This window comes from Hipposideros armiger, unplaced genomic scaffold (assembly GCF_001890085.2).
Source record: "Hipposideros armiger isolate ML-2016 unplaced genomic scaffold, ASM189008v1 scaffold_936, whole genome shotgun sequence".
NCBI lineage: Eukaryota > Metazoa > Chordata > Mammalia > Chiroptera > Hipposideridae > Hipposideros > Hipposideros armiger.
In genome coordinates this window covers 492,434-513,708 of record NW_017732286.1, presented here as the reverse complement: position 1 = coordinate 513,708, position 21,275 = coordinate 492,434, and the positions used below count along the sequence as shown (strand labels likewise).

At 37.9% G+C, this 21,275-nt stretch overlaps 1 protein-coding gene across 1 annotated transcript in view; it reads right to left on the bottom strand.

The window, feature by feature from the left end:
• TM4SF18 (transmembrane 4 L six family member 18) overlaps nucleotides 1–21,275 on the bottom strand; it is a 28,304-nt gene that overhangs the window by 4,908 nt on the left and 2,121 nt on the right. The window contains exons 2-5 of the mRNA XM_019630724.1: nucleotides 11,617–11,775; nucleotides 11,342–11,535; nucleotides 8,430–8,519; nucleotides 419–561 (exon numbers count right to left, since the gene is read on the bottom strand). Of these exons, the coding sequence (XP_019486269.1) occupies nucleotides 419–561; nucleotides 8,430–8,519; nucleotides 11,342–11,518 (410 nt within the window). The 5' untranslated portion in view covers nucleotides 11,519–11,535; nucleotides 11,617–11,775. The remainder of the gene's footprint in view (nucleotides 1–418; nucleotides 562–8,429; nucleotides 8,520–11,341; nucleotides 11,536–11,616; nucleotides 11,776–21,275) is intronic.

Below are 21,275 nucleotides of genomic sequence, written 5' to 3'. Positions count from 1 at the left end.
ACCACCAAGGGCACTGTGATTCTCTCTCAGCCGAGCCCTTTCACATCTATAATATACCACATGTCCCACCTAACCACAAAACAAGACTGATTTCCCAGAACCACTCAAGTCCCAGGCTCCAGCAGTGAGCAGACCACAATCACCATAAAGCTGTTCTGAAGGGTGAGAGAAACACGTCTTTCATTTGGATATCTCCATGACAGCCTCAAAGTAGTGAATGCACATGGCATTAAAAGACTGGAGAAAAAATATCTAAACAAGGATCTGTGCAGGAACATATTCGTCTGGATATTAGCAAACTAATAGTAAAATTCTACACTAAACTAGCCACATGAAACCCCAAAGTGGTCATGGAAAATGAGCATGACCACGAAGCCAGGTGTTTCTGACCTCCCTGATTTGGGGAATTAGTCCTTACCGTCCTGCAGTGCCCTCAAAGGCATATTCCCAGCCATTGAGAGTGCGGCAGTATGGGCCTTGGACGAGGCCCAAAACCGATATGACCAGGCAGTATCCAGAAAAAGCGATTCCAAGGGCAGAAAAGATAATCGACAGCAGTGTCTAAATTAAACATAGAAGAAGGAGGTTAGTGTCATAGAATGAGACAAGGGGATATTGGGCATAAATAATCAGATAGGTACCTTCCCATCCTCATGCAAGTCTACTCCACTCTATATAATAACACATGTCCACATAAAAATGGAAACATTGAATCCAAACCCACCTGATCTTGAAAACAAGTTTTTAAATGACTTTTTGTTTGGCATTCCTCAGAGGCAACTAGTTAATTTAATAAATTTCTTCCTTTTGTTCTGAAATTTTGATATCAAAATAATGATCACCTCATACATAATGCAGTGAAGGGATGTGATCAATCTACACTTATTTATTAAAGACGTTATTTTCTAGTTAGTGTGGGTTCTCTAAGAATCATAAACTATGATCTCTGTTTTCTCTTATGTTGATGATATTTGAATGTCTTCACATATAGGAATATGAGGGGAAATATCAGGTGTTAGCCTAGAAGGTCATATTTATATTCAAGTAAGGATTGATAGGGAGGAGGGTGTTTTCATTTGGATGAGAGAATGAGCAATATTCTCTGGCAGATAAGCACAAGCAGAGTTATGAGAATAAGTAGATGGGTTTGATCTAAGAGGGGGTTCCTACAAAGGAGAAGAGAAGTTATGAAGACAGGATTGACACACTGCTAATGCCAGGGAGACAGGTTGATAAGACACAATATAACCCTGTGTGGCTTACAAAGTGAGTGCAGCTTGGCAGATCTGGGTGGAAGATGGTCTTGAATGCTGGATCAAGGAGGCTGGATTTCCTCCTTCAGGGCAAATAGCTTTCATTCCCATAACCTTATACTTAAAAAAATTCAAATCTGCAAAAAAGTTGAAAGTGTAGTACAACAAACCTCTGTATGCCCTTTATCTAAACTCACCTTTTGTGAATATTTACCACTTTTGCTTGCACTGTGTGTGTATGTGTGCATGCAAATGTGTATTTACACATTTGTTGCTGACTCACTTTAATGTAGGTTGCGGACATTATGATTTCTTACCCCTAAATACATCAACTCATATCTCCCCAAAATAAAGATATTCTATTATTCTGTAGCTGTTTTTTGCTTTTTTGTATAGGATTCAATGAAGTTTATGCATGAGCTTATATTTCTTTATTTTATTTTAATTTACTCTAATCTCAATGCCTTGTTTTACTAGATATTAAATAAATTGTTTTTGAAGAATATCAGCTACTTGTCTTTGGAATGTTCTACATTTTGGGCTTTTCTGATTGTTTCCTCATAATTGGACTTGGGTTGAACTTTATGGCAAGAAACTTGATTAGTGTGGGTAGATTATAGGTCTCTCAACTGCTGCTGGTGATGTTAAGTTTGATCTCTTGGTTAAGGTGGTTTCCTTTAGATCTATAAATGTACATTTTCCACTTTGCAATTAGTAAATAATTTGTGAGTTAGTACTTTGAGACTGTGTCATATCCTGCTCCTAAAGACATTTTAACTAACGAATTTAGCATCTACTGATGATCCTCATATCCATTGGTCATCCAAAAGCAACATATTGCTTTTCTAATTCTATCATTTCTTCTGAATTTATGTTATCATTTTACCTCACAGAAGAACTTCTATTTTCCACTTTTTCTCTGCTGCCTCTCTTTCTGCATTATTGTACACTCATAGGTATTCTAATTCAATGTGTTATAATTCATAACCATTATTATTCTTTTAGCTGCTCAGATGGTCCAAATATGGCCAGTGATAACACTCCTTCAAATAAAATCCTGTGACTTTTGATGTATCTTTATCATTCTTTGAACATTTACTTGCTTTCTGGCACAAGATGTCCTGAGCATTTTTTAATTTATGTTGCCACAGACCTGGAATAAATTATTTTTCCAACAAGTCATGTAGTTGGCTTGTGAGCAAGGATATGTGACATGAGCCAATATATGGTTTTGAAAAATTTCTCTGGCAGTGATAGTATACCATCTGGAAGCGAGAGAGTCCATAAATAAGGATTCCATGTGGAGATAGCTTCAAGTTCATGTGACAAAGACATGCACTGGATGAAAAGACATTAAGGATAAAATGAGTAGCTGAAGATAGACTGAAAAAAAAATTCCAGAGTCTGAAACTTGTATGAAAATGAAACAGAAATAGAGATGCCAATAAGGATAGCTTGGTTTGGAAGAAAAACTAATTGAGTTTTAGATGTGTTGATTTCAAATGAGAGAAGGACAAGTCAAACAGAAACTAACAGTAGCCAGTTTATGATAAATTCAAAAGCTGAGCCCAGACTTTCAGTGAAGATGATGGAGTAAGGAAATGCTGTGCTTGCCTCCTCCTATGACCACATCAAATTTACAACTAAATTATAGAACTTGAGAACCACGTAAGGACTAGCTGAACAGAACTCCTGTAGCTAAGGATATAAAGAAGAATCCATGTCAAGACTGGTAGGAGGGGTGGAGATGCTAAATGAGTTGGTCCCACACCCACTAGTGGCAGTTAAGAATGAAAGGAATATCTCAGCGGTGGAGGACCCCCTGAGGAGTGAAGAGTCCCAGCCCAGAACACCAGTGCTGGAAAGAGGAGTCTCCGCAGCACGTGGCTGTGAAAATCAGTGGGGATTCCATCTGGGTGAGATAGAGGGCTGCTGTAGGCTCAGGCACCCCCTTAAAGGGCCCAAACACAGACTCACTCACTCACAAACACTCACCCTAAATTCTAGTGAAGGTACAGCAGCTCAAAAAGTGCCAGGGACATATAGGGAGGAACTGAAGTGTCTGGCTTCAGGGAAAAGGCTGGAGGCGCAGCTCTCCCTGCCAGACAGACATGCTGGTAGATGCCATTGTTCCTTTGTTGAACCCTCCCCCTACCCAGCCTGCAGGCAACAAGTCTGAGTCTCTATTAACATGGCAAACATGGCTCATCTTGCCCTGGTGATTCCCTGAGACCTCACCCCACCCAACTCACACACCAGCTTGAACCTCTGTCAGCAGCTGGCCTTGGCCTATGTTGCAGACTTTTCTAAAATCTCTCAAAGGCCCACAAACCCAAAAGAAGCAGTGGCAGGCCTTGGCATGCACTGTACCTCTTGCTAAGAAGCTGCAAACCCAGCACTAGTGGCAGCTGATCTTGGTTCACAGTATACCCTCTCCAAGGTGTCTCCAAGTCCAGAAATGACAGCTACCAACTTCAGATCACTTTGTAGCTCCTACCAGGTGACCCTGGGCCAGGCACAGGCAGAGGCTGATTTTAGCATACACCAACGTCCTTCCCAAGAGTCCCCAGAACCAACACACCAGATGGCTAACTTCAGACCACATCAGAAGACCACCCAATTAGCTGCACAAGTAACACACTCAAAGGGTGAACACAGCAGGAACCAGAGTCGTGAGAAAACAAATTCTGCTCTATGGGATCAGCCCCCACACAACAGCTCATTAGCTGTAATTACAGCAGCCTTCACAGACAGTCAGTCTGAGGTTCAATCCCACCCACTGATATGCCAACAACAACCAAGGCTCAACTACAACAGGAGGGCACACACAATTCACACAAGGGACACCCCTGGAGACTGTGCTACTGAGCCCCACAGAACACCTACTATATAGAGCCACCCTATCAAGACTGGGAGACATATCAGATGTACATAATACACAAAAACAAACACAGGGAGGCAGTCAAATGAGGGAACAAAGAAACACATCCCAAGTGAAAGAACAGGACAAAACTCCAGAGAAAGATCTAAATGAAATGGTGGCAAGCAATCTAACAGATACAGAGTTCAAAACACTTATAAAGTTCCTTACTGAACTTAGAGGAAGAATCAATGAACTCAGTAAGAACTTACACAGAGATAGAAATTATAATAAAGAATCAGTTATAAATGAAGAATACAATAACGGAAATGAAGAATATATCAGAGGGAATCAATAGCAGATTAGATGAAGCAAAGGGTCAAATCAGTGATTTGGAAGACAAGGTAGCATAAAACAACCAATCAGAACAGCAAAAATAAAAAATAATTAAAAAAATGAGGATAGTTTAAGGGACCTCATTGACAACATGAAATATAACAACATTTGTATTGTAGGGGTACCAGAAGATGAAGAGAGAGAGAAAACAAAGGACTAAAAAAACCCACTTGAAGATATAATGATGGAAAACTTTCTTAACCTGGTGAAAAAAATAGACATACAAGTGCAGGAAGCACAGAGAGTCTCAAATGAGATGAACCCAAAAATGGCCCACACCAAGATACATCATAATTAAATTAAAATCCCAAAAGTTAAAGACAAAGAGAGAATCTGAAAAGAAGCTGGAGAAAAGCAGTTAGTTACCTGTAAGGGAGCTCCCATAAGACTGTCAGCTGATTTCTAAATAGAAACTTTGCAGGCATGAATTATTCAAAGTGATAAAAAGCAAGGGCCAACAACCAAGATTACTCTACCCAACAAAATCATCATTTAGAATTAAAGGACAGATAAAGAGCTCCCCAGACAAGAAAAAGTTGAAGGAGTTTATCACCACCAAACCAGTATTACAAGAAATGTTACAGGGACTTCTTTAAGAAGAAGGAAAGGAAAAAAGACAAAAAATATGAATAACAAAATAGCAATAACTACATACCTATCAATAATTACTTTAAATGTAAATTGATTAAATGTTCCAATAAAAAGATTTAGGGTGGCTGAATGGAGAAGAAAACAAAATCCATACATATGCTGCCTAAAGGAGACCCACTTCAGATCAAAAGACACACACAGACTGAAGGTAAAGGTATAGAAAATATTTTTTTCCATCAAATGAAAACAAAACAAAACAAAATCTAGAGTAGCAATACTTATGTCAGTCAAAATAGACTTTAAAACAAGAGACAAAGAAGGATACTTCATAATGATAAAGGGATCAATCCAACAAATGTAACTCAAGAAATAAGAAAAAATCTTATATAAACAATCTAATCTTACACTTAATGGAACTAGAAAATGAAGAACAAACAAAGCCCAAAGAAATAGGAAGAAAATAATAAAGATCAGAGTGGAAATAAATGAAATAGAGCCTTAAAAAATTACCAAAGATCAGTGAAATCAAGAGCTGGTTCTTTGAAAAAAATAAACAGAATTGGTAAACCTTTAGTCAGATTCATCAAGATAAAAAAAGAGAGGACCCAAATAAATAAAATTAGAAATGAAAGATAAGTGATAACTGATACCACAGAAATACAAAGGATTATAAGAAAATACTACAGACAGTTATATGCCAACAAACTGGACAAACTGAAAGAAATGGATAAATTCCTAGAAACATACAATCTTATAAGACTGAATAAAAAAGACACAGAATATCTGAACAGACTGATAGCTATTAATGAAATTAAATCAGTAACCAAAAAAAAAAACTCCCAAAAATAAAGGTCCTGGACCAGATGGCTTCACATGTGAATTTTACCAAACATTCAAAAAAGAATTAACACCTATTCTTCTCAAACTTTTCCAAAAAGTTTAAGAGGAGGGAAAGCTCCCAAGCTCACTTTATGAGGCCACCATTACCCTGACTCCAAAACCAGACAAACACATTAAGATCTATATTTATACCCATATATATATATGTGTGTGTGTGTGTGTGTGTGTGTGTGTGTGTGTGTGTGTGTGTGTGTATAGAGAGAGAGAGAGAGATAAAAAATGTATACACATTTTAAGAAAGGAAAAAACTGAATTAAAATTATGCTAATGGTAAGCATAATTTAAGCACCTCTTGTAATTGCAGAAGTCAAACATGACTTGTATTCATCTTTTGTTATTGGTATATATTGAGTATTACAATTTTAATTTTTTTTAATTGTTTAAAAATTAAAAAAAAAATTTTTAATTACAGTTTTTGCCTTTCTTAAAATGTGTATGCATTTTTTGGCACCTTCTGTATATATATCCCTGATGAAAATAGATGCAAAAATCCTCAACAAAATATTAGCAAACTGAATTCAGCAGCACAATGAAAAGATCATGCACCATGATCAAGTGGGATTTATTCCCAAAATACAATGTTGGTTCAATATCCACAAGTCAATTAACATGATACACCACATAAACAAAATGAATAATAAAAATCATATGATCATATCAAGAGATGCAGAAAAAGCATCTGACAAAATTGAACACATTGACTTTTATTGGCATATACATTTATTTCCTAGAAATTTCCTGAGTGTCATAGCTTAAATTTACTTGAATCTATTGCTTCACTTAGGCAATTTTCCATATGTATATCACCAGTAGCTACTGGGGAATATATGAGTAAGTTGGTTAAGAACACACACACACACACACACACACACACAAACACACAGTATTTTAATTTTTCAATTCTTCTCCACTAGATGCTCAGTGCTAAATTAAGCAACTAATTTAATTTTCCAAAGGCATTAGTTAAAGAAGCATCTTGGCTGCACATTAAAATCTGATTGCACCTCAGACCAACTAAGTCAGGGACTCTGGGGGTTGGATTCCAACTCCAAACTCTAGACGGTGTCAATGTGCAGCCAAGTTGTGGAACTACTGCTTCAAAGAATGCCCACCAGACCTCTGGTAAAGCTCCTCCTAGTTAATAAGTCACATGTTCTCTTTGAGCCACAGGTGACTCATCTACAAAATAAAAATAACAATGATCTAATTCACTGGTTAAATATAAAAGAACTATAAAGTGCTATGAAAATATGAATAAACAGTGACAATGATGATGAGGAGGAAAAGGATACTGGTGGAAAGGTAGAAGCCCAGTGCATGCCTGTTCAGCATAGGCTTAGAAAATTTGGGTATATTATTGTCTCTTGAGTCTATTTTAATTATTTTTAAAGTTCTGATTTAAAAATGTACATTGTAGAGCCAGCTGAGTGGTGCGTTGGTTAAGAACTGGCTTGGGATGCCAGAGGGCCCCGGTTCGGATCCCACATATGAGGGCCAGTGACACTGCCCTCTACAGCTAAGATGCTGAACAACAGCTCAACCTGGAGCTGAGCTGCCATGAGTCACCGGCGACGGCGTAGGCTGCAGCCCCTGTGGCAGTGGGTTGCCATAGGTACCGTGTGTGGCCAGCAGCCAGCGTGAGTGGCCAGCAGCCGCAGTGAGTGGCCGTCCAGAGACCGGCGACTGATCTGCCTCGCCCGGGAAGAGCGCAATGACGGTGCCAGCTTGGGCCAGTGAAGCAACATCCTCCACAACTAGACTGAAGAACAAAACGAAAGCAACTTGTCTGTTCCCCTTCCCCCAATTCCCCAGCGCTGTTCCTCTCCCCCAACTCCCCAATAAAATCTTTAAAAAATAAAATGTACATTGTATATACACAACATGGATAAATCCTAAAATCATTATGCTGATTGAAAGAAGCCAGATATAAAAGACAAATACCATATGATTCTGTTGATGTAAAACATAAAATAATCTATAAGGCTAAAACTCAAATCAAAATCAATCTTTTGGAAGTAATGGAAATATTCTGATTCTTGCCTCTGATGGTGATTTCATGGGTGTATTCAACTGTCAGAACTCAGGGAATTATACACTTTTAATGAATGCTATTTATTAGATGTAAATTGGTCCTCAAAATAAAGTTGATAAGAAAAAAATAGACTCACAGAAACCCAGCTAGAAAAAGGTAGTATTACTTTCTAATTTCATGTATTTTTAAATCCTGAATTTCTGGAAGAACTTCAGCAGAATAAAGGTGAAGGAAAGGTAGTAAACAAAATAGAAGATAATTTTGGGAGTAAACTCTTGGGCTCTGAACTGAAGGGATCATGGTGAGCGTATGATATTGTTTATATTTTTGAGTTTCTGAGTGAGAGGAAAGAAAGCTAGAGCCCATTCAACCATTTTCAAAAAACTATTGCTCTTACCATGTATTTTTTGCTGCAGTTTTCACTCTGGCAACATTTATAATTGTTATCATTCTCCAGTACAAGAAGAACTGCTGCTACTATAAGCATCTGCAGTAGGGAAGAGAGAAAATATCAGAAATGGGATACTAGTTTACATTCATATTTTTAATTACAGCAGTGATTCCAAGCATAGACTCTAGCTCAGGCAGACCTGGGTTCTAATCCCAGCTCCAACACTTTCTAGCTGTGTAAACTCAAGAGTCCTTCATATAAAACGGTGTTGGGAACTCACCTCATTGGGTTGTTATGAGGTAATATATGTAAAATTTTTAACATAGTGCTTGATTCAGAGTAGTTAATAAATGTAAGCTATCATTATCATGGCAGATCAGCTATCAAAAGCTAAAGAGTGAAGAGAAATGAATGATAGGGACATGGAAATACCACCCTGGGCAGCAAGTCTGCATTTCTCACTGACCCAGTTGTGGAAGACAAAGGAAAACCATTCAGACTTTGCAGTTTGCCAGCCTCTCTCAATATACTGCTGTCTGGGAATGGAGGTGAGAGGCCTGGTTAATCTGAAACTGCACCTCTTAATTCAAAGTAAAGTAATTTCAAGTTCAACTTCCCCATGCACTTAAGCGATCTCAGGTTCAAATTTTCCTATGTTTTTTCTGTATTAAGCCAACTAACTGGGATAATTCAGTGTATTCTACTTCCCATTTTTTTGGTATCTTAAGCAAAAGGTTTTATTTTTGTTCTGGAAAGACATGAATTTCTTGATTATTATAATTCCTCTTTGGGGTAGGTATGGACCATATATTGCTTCTGACAAATACTCTACTTATCTTTTACTCCCATTGCTCAGCACTGAATCTTGAAGCTAAGTTCATGGTTATTTTATTGTTAGTAGTCAATATCTCCAGTTTCCAAATTTATTTGTTCAGGCTTTATTTATTTATATATCCATTTCATTATTTATCTGTATTCCTTTCCTTTCTTCTAAAAGGATTTGATGCAGTAACAATAATATTTTTTTTTAAATCTTAAACAATGAAAAATGGAGAACAGGTTATTTCCCTGGTTTAAAATTTTACGTGGACTATAAGCAAAAGAATCTTATATTCCCCTCATTTCAACACCATTAGTTATCACAGATTTTAATAGACTTCAACCCAATAATGCCTTACAACTCTTGCATTTATTGCAATTACTTATTGAGGGAAATAATGATGAGATAAGGCATAGTAAACCAGGTACAGTAACTAGCTTCATTATAATATTGGTAGAAATATTTAGACTTAGATCCCAGAGTCTTGTGCCAAATGAGAAACACAGGCACAGCCTGTTTTGAAAGAGAAACTACTCTCTTTTTCTGTTATAAAATATAACTGCAGTACAGCTCAAGAATAATGGAGGAAAATTACTCTTAATTCCACCACCCTTGCATGTTTTCATGTATTTATCACCAGTGTTTTCCCACATATATACATATATCTTTTATAGTTGCAATCTTAATTTAGTCACAATTTTGTTATATCTTTTTTCACTTACAGAATAATATTCATTTTCCATGTTGTTACATCTTCATAATTACAACTTTCATCAACATATGAAGTGAATGTACTATAATTTATGACTACTTCTATGCTAGGATGCTTCTAGTTATTTATATTATAAATATTGCTTCCACAAACATTTGTGTATTCTTCTCTTTCCTTATTTTGGAATATTTCCTCAGAATGAATTCTCTTATTTAGGATTACTGAGTCAAATGACAAAAGCATTCCCATGAATCTTAATATATGTCATTTCAAATATCTTCTCCAAAATGTTTGCATTTATTTATAGACCCACCACCACCCTTTGCTGTGCACCTATCAGCTTCAATCGCATTGGATGTTAATATTTTAAACTTTACTACTTTAATATGCAAAAGAGTAACAACATGAAAACTGTTTTCCAACATAGCTATTCAAATATTATAATAATTAAACACCCACAAAGACATAGAGGTGGATTATAATGGACTTTCTTTTAGTTATCAGTGACATAATAAGCTTACAGTGTACAATGTGCTATTTTTAGCAGTGATATGATCAGGAAAAGTGTCTCTTCCTCTGAGTTGTCAACATGATTTACTTGCTTTTAAAAAGCACAAAATCACCAAGAAAATATTCATGGATTCTTACTGTACATAATTTGATTTAGTTTTCAAAAACATCCTCTATTATTAGGGGTATAATGTCAGACTATTTAGCACTGATATGGCCCCTCCTTCCAAAAGTATTTATAATCACAATAGTCATTGGCTACCTACTCCAAATCAGTCTCTGTCCTGGGCATTTCATACATGAGATTTTATTTAATCCCCACAATGACCCTGAAAAGTAAAAGTCATTATTCCCATTTTCTAAATGAGGACACCGAGGAGGCTTGACTACATTGAATAACTTGCTCCAGGTCTCATGGTACAAACGACAGAGCTTAGATTTGAATGCAAATTTGTCTGAGTCTCCAAGTCTCTGCTTTTCCACGCTGTCTTAATACCAGGCTAGAGAAATTGCGAGTGCAGGTAGAAAATCTGCTCTGGAAAAGAACAATGCTACTGGAGATTAAATAACTTAAATTGACATGTAGACTTCATGAGGACCTAATATTTCTACTGTCAGAGTCCCACAAACTTTCATTAGGACTAATTTCCTGCATTGCTTGCTGAAGCTACATAAATGAGCAGTTTACGGAAAACAAAGCTACTCTCCAAATCCTAAGGGACTGCCAGCTTTTCTACCCCCACCCAGGTTCCAAATCCCAAACCAGGATTAGTAGAATGATTTTTCCATTATTCATTATTTTTACTAGGAACAAAGCAATTCTTAGTAAAAAACAAACGCCCCCTTTTGTGACCCCAAGTCTCCAGTCACACTTACCATAACACCTGAGAAACAGATTCCTTCAAAATACCACACGAAGTTGGTGAGTTTATTGCTGGATGCATAGGAAGTTTGCCCATTTGGGAAGTACAATAATATATTCACAGTTATACTCCAAAGTGCAAGCGGAATCAGCAGACCACTTAGGCAGCCTCCACATTTCCGAGACCCCATTTTACTCTGCTCAGAACCTGCAGGGGATTTCAAGAGTGTAGAGTTACATAAAGCCTGTTTTACTTCCTACCTGTCTTTTTTTTTTTTTTTTAAATTACCTGCCACTTTCTGGGTCAGAGCCCTTTACTTCATATTCATGAGGAGCCCAGGACTCAGACAGAACTGCAGCCCACAGTCTCTCAGTGTGAAATAGTAGTTTACTGTTTGGAGAACAATAGACAATGATCTACTGCCGAAGAGCTGAGCTGGTCTTCATCCTGTGCCAAAGGAATGCGGTGTTTTTACTGCTTTTAAAATAAGTCATTTTCCTGTGGATTCGAGCCCTAAAGACTTAACCCTGAGCATGTTTGAAGAAGGAAGTTGGGGTGGGGGTTGGCATTGAGTCTGGTAAATTTCATCCACCAGTGAACAGGCAGACTAAGAGAAAACTACCAGGGTTGCTTATATTAGAGCATGGTATGTGGTACGTTTGCTCAAATATCCTGACTTTATAGATGTCTTTTATTCAATGTTCTTTAGTGTTGTGCTCACTATTTCACATTGATCAAGCATTGTTTAAATTTCAGGGAGCACAAAAAAGACAAAGAAAGGGACAGGCTGGTGGCTGAGTAAAAACAAGACATCACAGTTGGTGAGTTTATTGTCACAGTACCAGTACAGCTTTCCTCCCGAGAATTCATATCTATTTTCTCTCCCTCTCTGAAAAATAACAGCAGGAATAAATTCATATCTTTCTTACTGTTTAGGAAAAGGAGGTAAGAGAAGTTGGGTACTTTGATTAAGACTTTATGAGTAATATGTTTGAAACAAGGATTTAAGAACTCTCCCTTCCAAATCGTTGCCCTAAATTTAAAGAGCCACAATCCCCTCTAATTATGATGACATGAGAGAGGATAAGGGAAGGAAACTTGGCATTAATATGTTAAAGATAATGTAATTAGTGTAGTAAAGAATTCAAGAGTTGCCTGACCTCATTGCCAACCCTTTCTACTGGTAACCTCAGAACTCTGCTTGACTTAACTTTCTTCAGTCTCAACTGTCTTAGCTGTGAAATGGGAATTTTAAAAATGTACCTCCCCTACAAGGATAATGTGAGGGTTAAATGAAATTATGTGTGCAAAGGACAGTGTCAGGTGGTAATCAGAAAAAGCAGGCAATAAATGGAAGCCATCATTAATAATAAAAAGAGAAGTTATAGGAATATATTTACCAAAATAAAACAGGCCTCAGAAGTACAGTTTGCCCATTTACTCCTTTCGGTACTGAAAGATTTCAGTGTCATGAACTCTTAAAATCTTGATCCCAGAAATATTTATATTTAATTTGTTATTGTCCTCCAGAAAGTATTAATACCCTATAATATATATACTTTTAATTCAAGACAATAAAAACTTATTTTTACACACATAATTTTAAATTGTATTATACTTTTTTTTTAAATTGAGATATTTGGAACCACTTTGGATTCAAACAAAATAAACCCAGAAACTAGCAGTCTTATACTATAATGGGTTCCAAGAGGTTTCTTGGCACCCCTGATGGATGTAATTTTTTTTCTGTAGTGTTTTTGAGCAAAGTGCACCAACAAAGTCTTGTTATTATATTCCCTCCCCCACCCTACCCCCCCCCCCGCCCCAGGGACATAGAAACAACCTAAAACCTAAAATCCTACTTATTAGAGCCCTTGGGATGATAAGGAGAGCAATAACATTTTTTAAAACTAGTTTCAGGTGTACAAAACAATACAAAAGTTATACTTTTCACTTCTCACAAAGTGACAACCTCCCTCCCCCAATCCACCACCTTCCCCCACTGACATCATACATATCTATTACAACTCCATTGACTCCACTCCCCACACTATATTCCACATCCTGTGACTATATATATATATATATATATATATATATATATATATATATATATATATATATAATTATAGTTGACAATAACATTTTGGGTTGAATATTTATTGAGCACCTCTTATGTGCCAAGGACTGTTCTAAAAGCTGAGAAGAGAAGAGATCAGTGAACAAGACAGTTCAAAATCCTTTCCCTTGTGAAGCTTACATTCTAATATAGGGAAGACAAACAATAATAAAAAAAATGGATAAGTAAAACATATAGTTTATCAGCTAGTGATAAGTGTGGCTAAAATTAATCAGGAAAGAACAACTAGGAGTGCCAGAGAATAAAGATGAGGATGTCGTTTCAAACAGGGTGTCAGGCAAGACCTTACTGAGAAGGTGACATTTGAGCAAAGATCTGAAGAAAGTGGAGGGTGTGAGCCATGCAGAGATCGTGCAGAAAATCATGATATGCCGAGAGACCTGCAAATATGCCAAAGCCCTGAGGTAGAGGGGAGCCACAGTGAGGAGCCCACTGCAGCTGGAGCAAAAGGAGGGAGGGGAAGAGTAGTGATATTTGAGATTAGTTTTGAGGAGAAAAATGACTTGATAGGAGTTTATTGTTACAACACCAGTACAGCTTTCCTCCCAAAAGTTCATATCTATTTTCTCTTCCTCTGAAAAATAACAGCAGGAATAAATTCATATCTTTCTTACTGTTGAGAAAAAGGAGGTAAAAGAAGTTGGGTGCTTTGATTAAGACTTTATGAGTACTAAGGTTCACTCTGGCTTCTGTGTTGTGAATAGATTGTAACGGGGATGGGTGACAGAGATGAGTTCTGAAGCCATTTCAACAATCCAGCGGTACTATGGATGATAGTAGATCAGACCATGGTATAGTAACAGGGATGATGAGAAAAGGCTAGATTCTGTACATATTTTAAAGATAGAGCCAACAATATTTGGTGACAGATTGAATTGAATGTAAGAAGAAGAGAGCAGCCAAAGATGACTATATAGTTTAGGACCTGAGCAACTGGAAGAATGATGTTGTCATTAACTGAAATGAGCAAAACAGCAGATTAAGCAGGTCTAAGAGGGGAAAGATGAGGTGGTCAGTCTCAGGTACCCCAGATTTTGAGATAACCCACTAGAAATCCAAGTGGAGGTGCCAATTAAGCCATGAGATATACAAATATGAAGAGTCATCAGCATATAAATGGTATTTAAAGCCATGGATCACCATGGGAATGAGTGTAAGTAGAAAAAAGACCCGAAGACTAAACCCTGGGCAGTCTAATATGTTGAGTTTGGGAAAATGAGGGGAGCCAGAAAAGGAGACTGAGAAATGGCCAGTAAATTAGAAGAAAAATCAGGAACTTATCTTGGAAGTCAAGTTTCTAGTTGAGGAGAAAGTGATCAACTGAGTCAAATGTTGTCCATAGAGCAAGTAATACGGGAGGACTGAGAACTGGCTATTGGATTTAGCAGTGTGAAGGTCACCAATGACCGTGATAAGAGGAGCTTTAGTGGTGGGATAGACTTTACAGTCCAGCTGGAATGGGTTCATGAGAGAACAGGAAGAGAAGAATTGGAAACATAGAGAAGCAACCCTTTTGCAGAGTTTTGTTGTAAAGGAGAGAAGATAATGGGGCAGTAGCTGTAGGGGAAGTGAGAGTTAAGGAAAAAAAATTAACGGGAAAAAGTTTAGCATGTATGTATATTGATGGGAATGTTTTTGCAGGGAGGTGGGGATTGACAATGTTAGTGGGAGGAGAGAATCACTGGAGCGGAGTCCTTGAGTGAGTGGAAGGGGTGGGAGTGCATGCATAGATGAATGAGCTGGCCTTAGCAACGTGGGCAGCTCAGTCCGAGTAACAGACGGGAAGACAGAGCATATAAGATTAGAAGCAGTGGGAACTTCTGATTGCTTCTGCTTTTTCAGTAAAACAATAAAGAATGAGGATGGGGAGAAGGTGTTAGAAGTTTGGAGAGAGAGAGAAAAAGGTATGAAATAGTTGCCTAAGAAAGTTGGATGGTGAACAGTCTAGAGCAGCGGTTCTCAACCTGTGGGTTGCGACCCCTTTGGGGGTCGAACGAACCTTTCACAGGGGTTGCCTAAGACCATTGGAAAACAAAAAGATATTTACATTATGATTCATAACAGTAGCAAAATTACAGTTAATAGAGTAGCAACAAAAATAATTTTATGGTTGGTGGTCACCACAACATGAGGAACTGTATTAAGGGGTTGCGGCATTAGGAAGGTTGAGAACCACTGGTCTAGAGAAATGTTTCGGGATTGCTAGCCTGCACTGAGGGCCCCCTGAGGTTATGAATTTATAGTAAGTCTGGGCAGCATGGTTGAGTGTTCTTCCTAGTGAAGTTCAGATGCAGAGGTGTGAGTAGAGTAGTAAGAAAGCTGCAATTAACCAGGATTGGGACTTTGCCAGGCAAGTGCCATTAAGAGAGGGGCAAAGAAATCATGAATATATACATATTCATATATATATGAGAGTGATTATAGTGATAGGCTGTGGAACTTAATCTGAGTAAGAAAGCAAGTAAGGACAGGAGAGAAAGTGAGGAACAGTAAAAAAAGGCGGTTGGATTTGTATATTGTGCATCCCAGTGTGGTTAAAGAATGATTGCTTTGGGTAGCAGAGACAGAAAGAGCTGGAAGAACAGAATATGGTGTTAGAGAAGTTGGATCCTGGAATTTGAGATTAAGGTGTTTCAGGAATTGGTGAAGACAAAGTCTAAAGGTGTGTTATGAGCTAAATTTTGTCCTTAAAATTCATATGTTGAAGGCCTAAACCCCATAACCTCAGAATGTGACTATTTTTGGAAATCAATTTAAAGGGGGCGATTACGTTTAAATGAAGCTGGTAGGGTTGGCAATAGTCCAATCTGACTTGTGTCTTTATAAGAGGAAATTTGAACACACAGAGACATACCAGGAATGCCTGTACACAGAGAAAAGACCATAGGAGGACACAAGAAAGTGACCATCTGAAAGCAAGCAGAGAGGTCTCAAGAGAAATCAAACCTGCTGACATCTTGATCTTGGATGTGAGATTCCATTAATGTGAGAAAATAGATTTCTGTTGCTGAAGCCACCTACTCTGTGTGGTATTTTGTTACAGCCATCCTAGCAGACTAATACAAGGTGTGACCATGAGTGTGAGTGGCCAATGTAGGGTGAAGGCAAGAGGATTGGAAGAAAGAAAGCGACAGGGACAGGTGCTGGAATGATTAATTGGAATGAATATTAAAATCAACAATTATGACAATGGTAGTTTTGGAGAGAATGACTATACTTAGAGAGCCAGGTGCTAAACTCTTCAGGAATGAAAGGAAGTAACCTCAAGATGGAATGAACTGAGGGTGGATGATGACAGCAATATAATCCAGCAGTAAAATTTACAATCACTTCAGCCGATACACAACCACCTCCTCTCCATCAACTTTTAAACAGAGCTGTTTAGAAAACTAAAAGTGTTTGATTTGGCTTTCAGTTTTCATCACCTTCTTGTCATAGAAATTCTAACAGGCACTGAAATGAGGAGAAAGGGGGAGAACAGGATAATCTCTAAAGAGGGTAATTGGCTACTAAGAAACCCAGAAGCAGTGTGTTTTACCAGATGTATTTACAAGGTTCTAAGAAGGTTTAGTTAAGATTTTATGAAAGTTTTCATCGCCAATATTTTGTACTCTGTAGAGGAGTGACTAAGAATACCTTTTGTTAAAATTCATGGGGAGTGGAATCATTGACCACTTCCCACCTTGTATTAATGATTAATGTATTAAACTGTAGCTTCCAGGAATTTTCAATGTCAGTGAGGTGAGCTGTCAGGGCCGCCCTCAAAATAATCATGATAAATTAATATCTTTGTACTAGAAGCTTTGTGCTAGAAGCTATCATATACATTAAAGATAAAAATAAATTCTCACCATGACACTAAGGTGAATGCATTATTAACCTCTTTTTGCCTGTGAAAAATAATGGACTAAAAAAATTTTTTTTTAACTTTCCCAGGACTTGGAAGTTAAGCCCAAGACTTTCATATTCTTTTGCCTGATACACTTCTATACATTAACACTCTCTTCTTCCTTGTGAATAGATTTTAAATTCGGATATTCTGATTCCTCCATAGTGACTGCCTACTGTGTTATTTTGAAGACACACTGGTTTCAGTGGGAGAGACATACAAATTGGCTACTTTAGCTAAATATATTACTGATGTCTGCTGTGGAGATGGGATCAAGGAAGGGCAATATGCATGGCTAGTATTCTCCAGTTACGCCCCAAAAGATGTCTCTAGTGATGCTAGATTTGGGTGGAGGAGATGCAGGACCAATTGTCATTTGGAAGACTGTTCAGTAAGGGTGACAGAAGTGAATGAAGAGGAGATGACCAGGTGGAAAACTTGATAAATTGTGAAAAGTGGAGTTGAACAATTTCCTGGTCTTCAGTTTTCCCATTAATGAAAACATCTAATGAAATTTCCCTGGAAAACTAAAAACTTTACTTAATTTCATTTCTAAGAAAACTCTTTTTTAACTTGACTTCTGGAAAAAAAAATGTGTGCTCATAAAAAACATTCTTGAAACCATTCGTCTCCAGTAAATTTCCAATTTTCTTGCCAAGTAATTCTTACTAAATCAGGATCTTCTTGCTGGTCCTCCAGGAACCAGGAAGAGGCACTGGACTTCCGTGTTTATTGGCTGCTCCTGGCCTTGGCTTCCCGTTCTCAACAGCAGAGCTGAGGAAATCCGCAGGATGCCTGCTACCAGGGGACAAGGTGACTCAGGAGGAAGCACTCCACCTAAAATAGTCTTGATGTGCATGCAGTCCCTGAGTCACTTTGAAATCAGAATTAATATATGCTCTGGCATTAATCCCACGGGTGATGGAAAACGGAGAAGAAGGAAATATCTGAAAGAAGCTTTCAAAAAGTTTGCCACAAAGATAAAAGTTTGACTGCAGCAAAAGCTAATATTTAGAGAGAAATTTCATCCAGGGAGCTCAGTGGATGAATTGTGATTTCCTCCACTGACTGTGGGTATCAAGTGCTGGTCATCAAGGTTCAATCTAAGACCCATTGGGAGTGGATAGTTCCTTAAAAACACATTGGAAGAGCGTCAGTAAGCAGCTGTGTAAACAGAGATGGACCACTGGAATGCAGGATCCTTGAGTTTCATGGTTACAATTCTTTCTCTAGAATTATCTGGCCCAAAATGCCTATAGTGCCTCTAGAGTCTCAACCTTCCTAATGCCGCGACCCCTTAATACAGTTCCTCATGTTATGGTGACCCCCAACCATAAAATTATTTTCGTTGCTACTCTATAACTGTAATTTTGCTACTGTTATGAATCGTAATGTAAATATCTTTTTGTTTTCCGGTGGTCTTAGGCGACCCCTGTGAAAGGGTCATTCGACCCCCAAAGGGGTCATCACCCACAGGTTGAGAACTGCTGCTCTAGATTCTAGGTACATCTCCAACTAATGGTAAACATCTAGGGTTCTGCCTACTGAGAGAGGGAAATGAGTATACAACTCATAGTCAAAGCTCCCAAGCAATATTCTGCATTTAGAATGACCTCTCAGACCCCCATTTTACCTGCCTTTTATTCTCTTCCTTCTGCCTCCAAGCCCTCCAGAGTCCATTTATTTTGTCAGCTCTTCACAGCGAGAGACCAAGGAACTGCCTTTCATCATTTATTCCATTAATGTGTTTTGAGCAGTTACTACCTAGCGGGGAGGCAAAGGACACCCATTCCTTGCCTTTCAGACGCTCTGCTTAGAGTCTAGTTGAGAAGATAGAAAAGCTCAACTAAAGGTTTGTAATAAAAAATGTGAATCTGCAATAGATTTAAGCATAGGCTTCTTGAAAGCACAGCAAGGCACAGGGACCTTGCATAGAGCTGGGGACTCCTGGGAGAGTCCTTGAAAGGTTGGGGACAGAACTAAGTGATCTAGGTGAATAGCAGCAGGTAGCTGGGCAACCTGAGACTCACAAAAAGTTAAATTTATCACTGGTAGATAAATGCAATGTATGAAGCTTGATTGGATCTTGATTTGGAAAACAACGAAGTAAAATACATTTTGGGGACAATTGGAAAAATGCGAATATAAAGAGTATTAGGCAATATTAGAAGGTTGTTTTTAATTTATAATTATGAAGGAGGTTGTTCTAATTTTTAGGAGATACATACACCTGAAATGTATTTAGCAAATGGTTTAGCAACAGAAAGAGGAGGAGAGGTGGGGGAAGACAAAGAGGGACAAAAAGAATGGATGTAGAGTGATAAATGAAGCAAATGTGACAATATGTTAACAATTGTTGAACTGGATCTTGATGTTCATTATCACTAATTTTTCTACTTTTTTGAATTTTTGAAACTTTTCACAAAAAAATACTTGAAAAACAATTACCTTGGGAGGCATTTGGTTGCATACACGCCAACACGACTCAAAATTCAGAGGGTGCTTTCATTTTGGGATTTCAAGTAGAAAATAAATGCTCTGCCCAGATAAACATTAGACTGCAGAGAAGCACTGAGTGAGGGGAGAATGGCCATGCTGCAGCTGGGAGCCAGTCAAGCTTGGCTGTGTCTGGCTGCTCAAATGGATACAGGGATGTGGTTGCTGGGGTGGGTGAGGAAGGCGCTTAGAGCTCATAAGGTCTTGTGCATGTCAGGCTGAAACGTTTGGGCTTTATCCTGAAGAAGTCAGAGACACTTAAGAGTGGAAGGCATTTTATGGCTCATCCTGGTTTCAGTCTGAAGGATGGATCAGAGTTCAAAAGGTATGGCGCTAAGAGATCACTCCAGAGACAATAGCAATAATTCCATCAGAAATAAAGGCCAAATGCTGGGGAGATTGCAGGGCAACAGAAATTTTCATTCGTTGCTGGTTGGAATGCAAAATGGTACATCCACTTTGGAGGACAGTTTGGCAGCCTTTCACAAAGTGAAATATACACATGCTATACAACCCAGCTCCCCACTCTAGTTATTTACTTGAGAAAAATGAAAACACAAGTCCACACAGAGAACTTTATAGAAACATTTATGACAGTTGTATTCATAATTACCAAAAATTGGAAGCATGAAGTGGTAAAGGATAAACTGTATATTTATAAATGCAGTAAAAAAGGAACAAACTATTGATACTACAAACTATTAATACTACATGGATAAATCTGAAAAGCCTATGTTAAGTGAAAGAAGCCAAACTACATACTGTATTATTCCATTGGTATGACGTTCTGAAACAGACAAACCTATTGGTGTAGAAATCAGGTCAGTGGTTAGCAGGGGCTGGGGTTGGGGGAGGAGTTGACTACAAAGGGGTACATAGAATTTTCTGGGATGATGGAAATACTTTATACAATATTTGTTGTGGTGGTGGTTATAGACCAGTATACATTTGTCAAAGCTACACCTTCAAAGAGTGAATTTTACTGTATAGAAAATTTACCTCTGTATACTTCAATTCAAAAAAAAGGGGGGAAGAAAAATAATAGTGGTACTTAGGACTTACTGGATAGAGAATAGAGGAAAGAAAAGTGAAAGATGTTTTGATGATCAAGAAAACAGACATACTAGTAAAAGAAGTGGAAATGTCAGAGGATAGTACCTGATACAGTCAGCTAACTGCTGCAAGGATGAAATGCTGAATCAAGTTATATCTAGGAGTAATTCAGAATGTACTAAACTATTTTCATTTACTTTTATGATATTACTTTAGAGGCCAATATGGCACAAGTATAAGAAAAATGTTAACTTTTAAGAGTGTATAATGGCTTGGATTTTTCTGGATAAATACCTAAGAGTGGAATTGCTGGGTCATAAGGTAGTTCCATTTCCAGTTTTTTGAGATACCTCCATACTGATTTCCATA